The following is a 3,377-nucleotide window of genomic DNA, read 5'->3' as shown; positions in this document are numbered from 1 at the left end:
TCGGCTCCTGTGTCTAGAAGGGCTTCCACTTTGACATGACCCTCGATGGTGATGGGAAGGTAAAACTTTCTCGTTGTACCTTTCTCGGTGAGATCACCTAGGAGTTGAGGGGCTGGAGTTTGAGATGAGATAGGTACGAGTTCAGGACTGATTCTGAGTTCTTCAGAGGAGTGGCAGACGACCCGGACAGCACTTTCAGGTGATTGAGTTGTTATATCAGCAGGTGTTTGTTGGAAGCTTCTGTGATCTGACGTGTCATGTGTTGAGTCAGTTTCTGTCTCTTGCTCTGGATGTTTAAAGAAGCTTTCTTGTCCATCTGAAGTTATGACAGTTACAGTGTTTTTGGGGTAAGGAGAAGGGGTGCTGTTCTGTGTGGTTTGTTGGACCAGGTGGTCGTTGCCTTCTTGTCTGGCCGCTAGTCAGGCCGCAGTGGGTTTTTCTTTCTTTTCCCACTTCCGATCCTCCTTTTTGCGTTTGAAGAACTCTTGCATCATCATTTTCATCAGTTCTTGTGAATCAAAACACGGCAATGTCTCTTCTTCATGTGTAGATTCAGCTTGAGCTTGATCAGTGTGGAATCTTTGTAAGTTTTTTCGTCGATTTGTCGGACTGGTTGCATTAGATTCCCACGAGCCATTTCCTGAATTTCCTGATGAGGTTGGCTGACTCCATGATCTCTCCCATCGATTCTCACGAGGTCTTGGATGGTACCAGGATTTTTCCCAGTAGCGTTCAGGTGAGTGTTGTCGTCCGCGTGGTCCATCCCAGCGGTCGTTTCTTTGTGTAGGTCGGGCGCCAAAGTGAAAGTCACGTTCTCTGTTGAATGAGGATGGTCTCCATTCTCTAGGAGGTGGCTTGAAGCTTTCTTGGTGTTGGGTGCCCTCTAGGGTCATTTCTTGACATTGTGTGTTGAAATCAAGAACTGCAGTAGACTTGGTGCCTTTTTCTGACGCCATCTTTTGCTTGCCGTAGGCTTTGTGCGCCAGGTCTCGCAGCTGTTGAGACGTCATTGTTTGTGGGCATGCAAGGACGCCAAGGTGGTGGCTTACCGCAGGATGGAGATTTCTCAGAAAGAGAGTCTTAAAGTTCATGTCCTGCTCCATGTCAGGTTTGTTGCGAGCTCCGAAGTATGCTTCTCTAAGCCGGCTATAGTATGCCTGGGAGGATTCATGACGACCCTGTTTTGTCTCCAGGGCGGCCACCAGTCCTTGCTCTGATTCCGGGACTGCAAATTCCTTGATGAGGGCTTGGCGGAGCGATTGGTAGTCATTCTTTGTGTGAGAAGGCTGTCGGTCCAGGAAGCTCCGCACTTCAGGGCTGGATGTCGTTCGCAGCAGATAAAGTCTGTCTTTGTCAGTAACATTGGGTCTCATTTCTAAGTGAAAATCGATATCATTCAAGTAAGAGTGGACGTCTTGACCATCTGGCACACTCGGGGTGAATTTGCTGATGTTTCGGGTCAGCTTGTCAAGGTCTTTGAGGTCCATGCCATGTGATGGGTTATGGCTGGCCTTGGGGAGTTCTCGTAGCTTGGGTGTGAGGTAGGTTTCTTCAGAGGAAGCTGGCGAGGGTTTCAAAGTTGCTCCCTCCCCCTTTTCCTCACATGACGTTTCAGGAACATGGGACCCGGGCCTGCTTGGCAGGGGTGAGGGCGGGGCCCGTTGCGTCCTGGTTGGCTCAGGGCGTAGTTCATAAGCATGTCTAAGTTCATTTTTGACACTGTCAAATTCCTCTTTCATGTCGTCAAGTTGTTGAGTGAGGTAACTTATCTCAGTTCTTGCCTCGTTCAGATGTGTTTCGAGGGCTTTAATTCTGCTGTTCTTGTCTCTGAAGTCCAGCCTTGCCTTTTCCAGTAGCTGCTCGGCGTACTGTAGCTCGTCGCTGAGTTTGGCACGGGCTGACTTTGCTTGCTCCATTTCTTGTGTGTTGTTAGCTAGAGTTTCTTGCAGTCTAGCAGTCTCCTCAGTTGCTCTGGGATCCGTCTCGTTGGACCCTTCCCGTCGATCTTGAGCCTCCAGCTCTAGCTGCTCGATGCGTCGCTGTGCGCGTTTCAGCTCCTGCTGGAGATAGGCGGCTTGTCTGTCGCTCCGTTTGAGGGAGGCGATGAGGGTGTGACTCAGGGAGCCAGTGATCTTTGCTAGCTCTTTGTGTCCGTAGCTCTGACCTGGATCATGTTTCATGATGCCTGTTATGTTGTTGTCCAGTTGGTCTTGTGTCTGGTGTTTGACAGCTTCGGAGGCTTTGGGTAAGAGGCTGTCCGTCACGGCGCTTAGCCAGATTTCCAGGTCCTCCCAGTGACCAACGGGGTCTGTTGGGCGAGGCATGTTTTGATGCCGTGAGGAAAGACCAGACCACTGACTGACACAGACCTGTAGACAGAAGAACAAACAAACAAAACAAACAAACAAAACCAAAATAGTGGTGTGAGTGTGGTGGTGTCAGGTGTAAATGGGTTTTGGGTGTGTTGTGTCGAGGTGAGTGTGGCTCTCCCCGCAGGTGGTTCACTGGTGTGCACGCCTCCAGCTAGCGTCGCTGTGGAGGAGGCGAGGGGGTACCCACGGGCGTTGTAGCTAGAACAGAGAGAGGAAAGAGGAACAAACACACACAGCAAAGAACGGCGTAGTCGTCGGCTGCTTCCCCCTTTTTCTAAAGAGAAGAGAGAAAAGAGACGACAACAACAGGAACACTTTGGGAAGAAGGTAGAAAGAGAGAGATTGAAAGTGAAATACACCTTTCTGGCCCCAGAATGAGTACAGTCAAGTTTTTTTTTTTTTCTCAACTTGATGTATGCTTCTAGATACGGTGCTCAGAAATGGGAATTTCAACACGCCAGGACTATGATTGTTATTATAATCCCCTCCGGGATGAGGGAATATACAATAACAATGACAGTATTGGCTTTGCAGCTGGTAGGATTGACACTGTACACCAATCAGAGCGTTTCTGGAAACGGGTTCACGACTGGCGCCTATCAGTCCTCGCTGGATTCGTTGGGACCTTGGCTGTAGGGTTCCACGATGAGAGGGGAAAGTGAGAGTTAGACACAAGTTTAATTGGCGTTTTCAAGTTGTATGAACATTGAACATTGATTAAATGTCTTTTAAACAACCAAAATTCTCTGCTTTTATGATTCTCACAGGCACAATCGAGGAAATAGCAGCAGTAGTCAAATCAAGAGGAGGACAGCTAGGTGAAAGAGAGAAAGTGAGGAGAGAGACAGCCAATTGGAAATGAGGTTTCGCTCCCAAGTCAGGGAATATGACAAGCCTTGATTATTACAATTACAATTAAAGCCTTGGTTTGCAAATTAAAATTGATGTTTCAATTCAGTAATGATTGTGGGAGAACTAAAACTGTAACGCTTTGTTAAAGTTTAA

General features: G+C 48.3%; 1 protein-coding gene across 1 annotated transcript; it reads right to left on the bottom strand.

The window, feature by feature from the left end:
- Positions 1-419: 419 nt before the first annotated feature.
- LOC141305390 (uncharacterized) lies at positions 420-2,324 on the bottom strand. The gene is made up of 2 exons (XM_073832491.1): positions 1,620-2,324; positions 420-1,511 (listed from the first exon to the last, which is right to left on the bottom strand). The coding sequence occupies exons 1-2, from the start codon at positions 2,322-2,324 to the stop codon at positions 420-422; spliced, it is 1,797 nt and encodes a 598-aa protein (XP_073688592.1).
- Between the last annotated feature and the right edge of the window lie 1,053 nt (positions 2,325-3,377).

Source organism: Garra rufa, unplaced genomic scaffold, assembly GCF_049309525.1.
Source record: "Garra rufa unplaced genomic scaffold, GarRuf1.0 hap1_unplaced_002, whole genome shotgun sequence".
Classification (NCBI taxonomy): domain Eukaryota; kingdom Metazoa; phylum Chordata; class Actinopteri; order Cypriniformes; family Cyprinidae; genus Garra; species Garra rufa.
This window is presented reverse-complemented; position numbering and strand designations above follow the sequence as displayed.

Bases quoted from the DNA above. Each gene is read 5' to 3' on its own strand.
- LOC141305390 (XM_073832491.1), bottom strand. From the start codon at position 2,324: ATGCCTCGCCCAACAGACCCCGTTGGTCACTGGGAGGACCTGGAAATC. The intron at 1,512-1,619 runs GTTCCTGAAACG...GAACTCCCCAAG, and splicing joins CAAGCAGGCCCGGGTCCCAT to GCCAGCCATAACCCATCACA.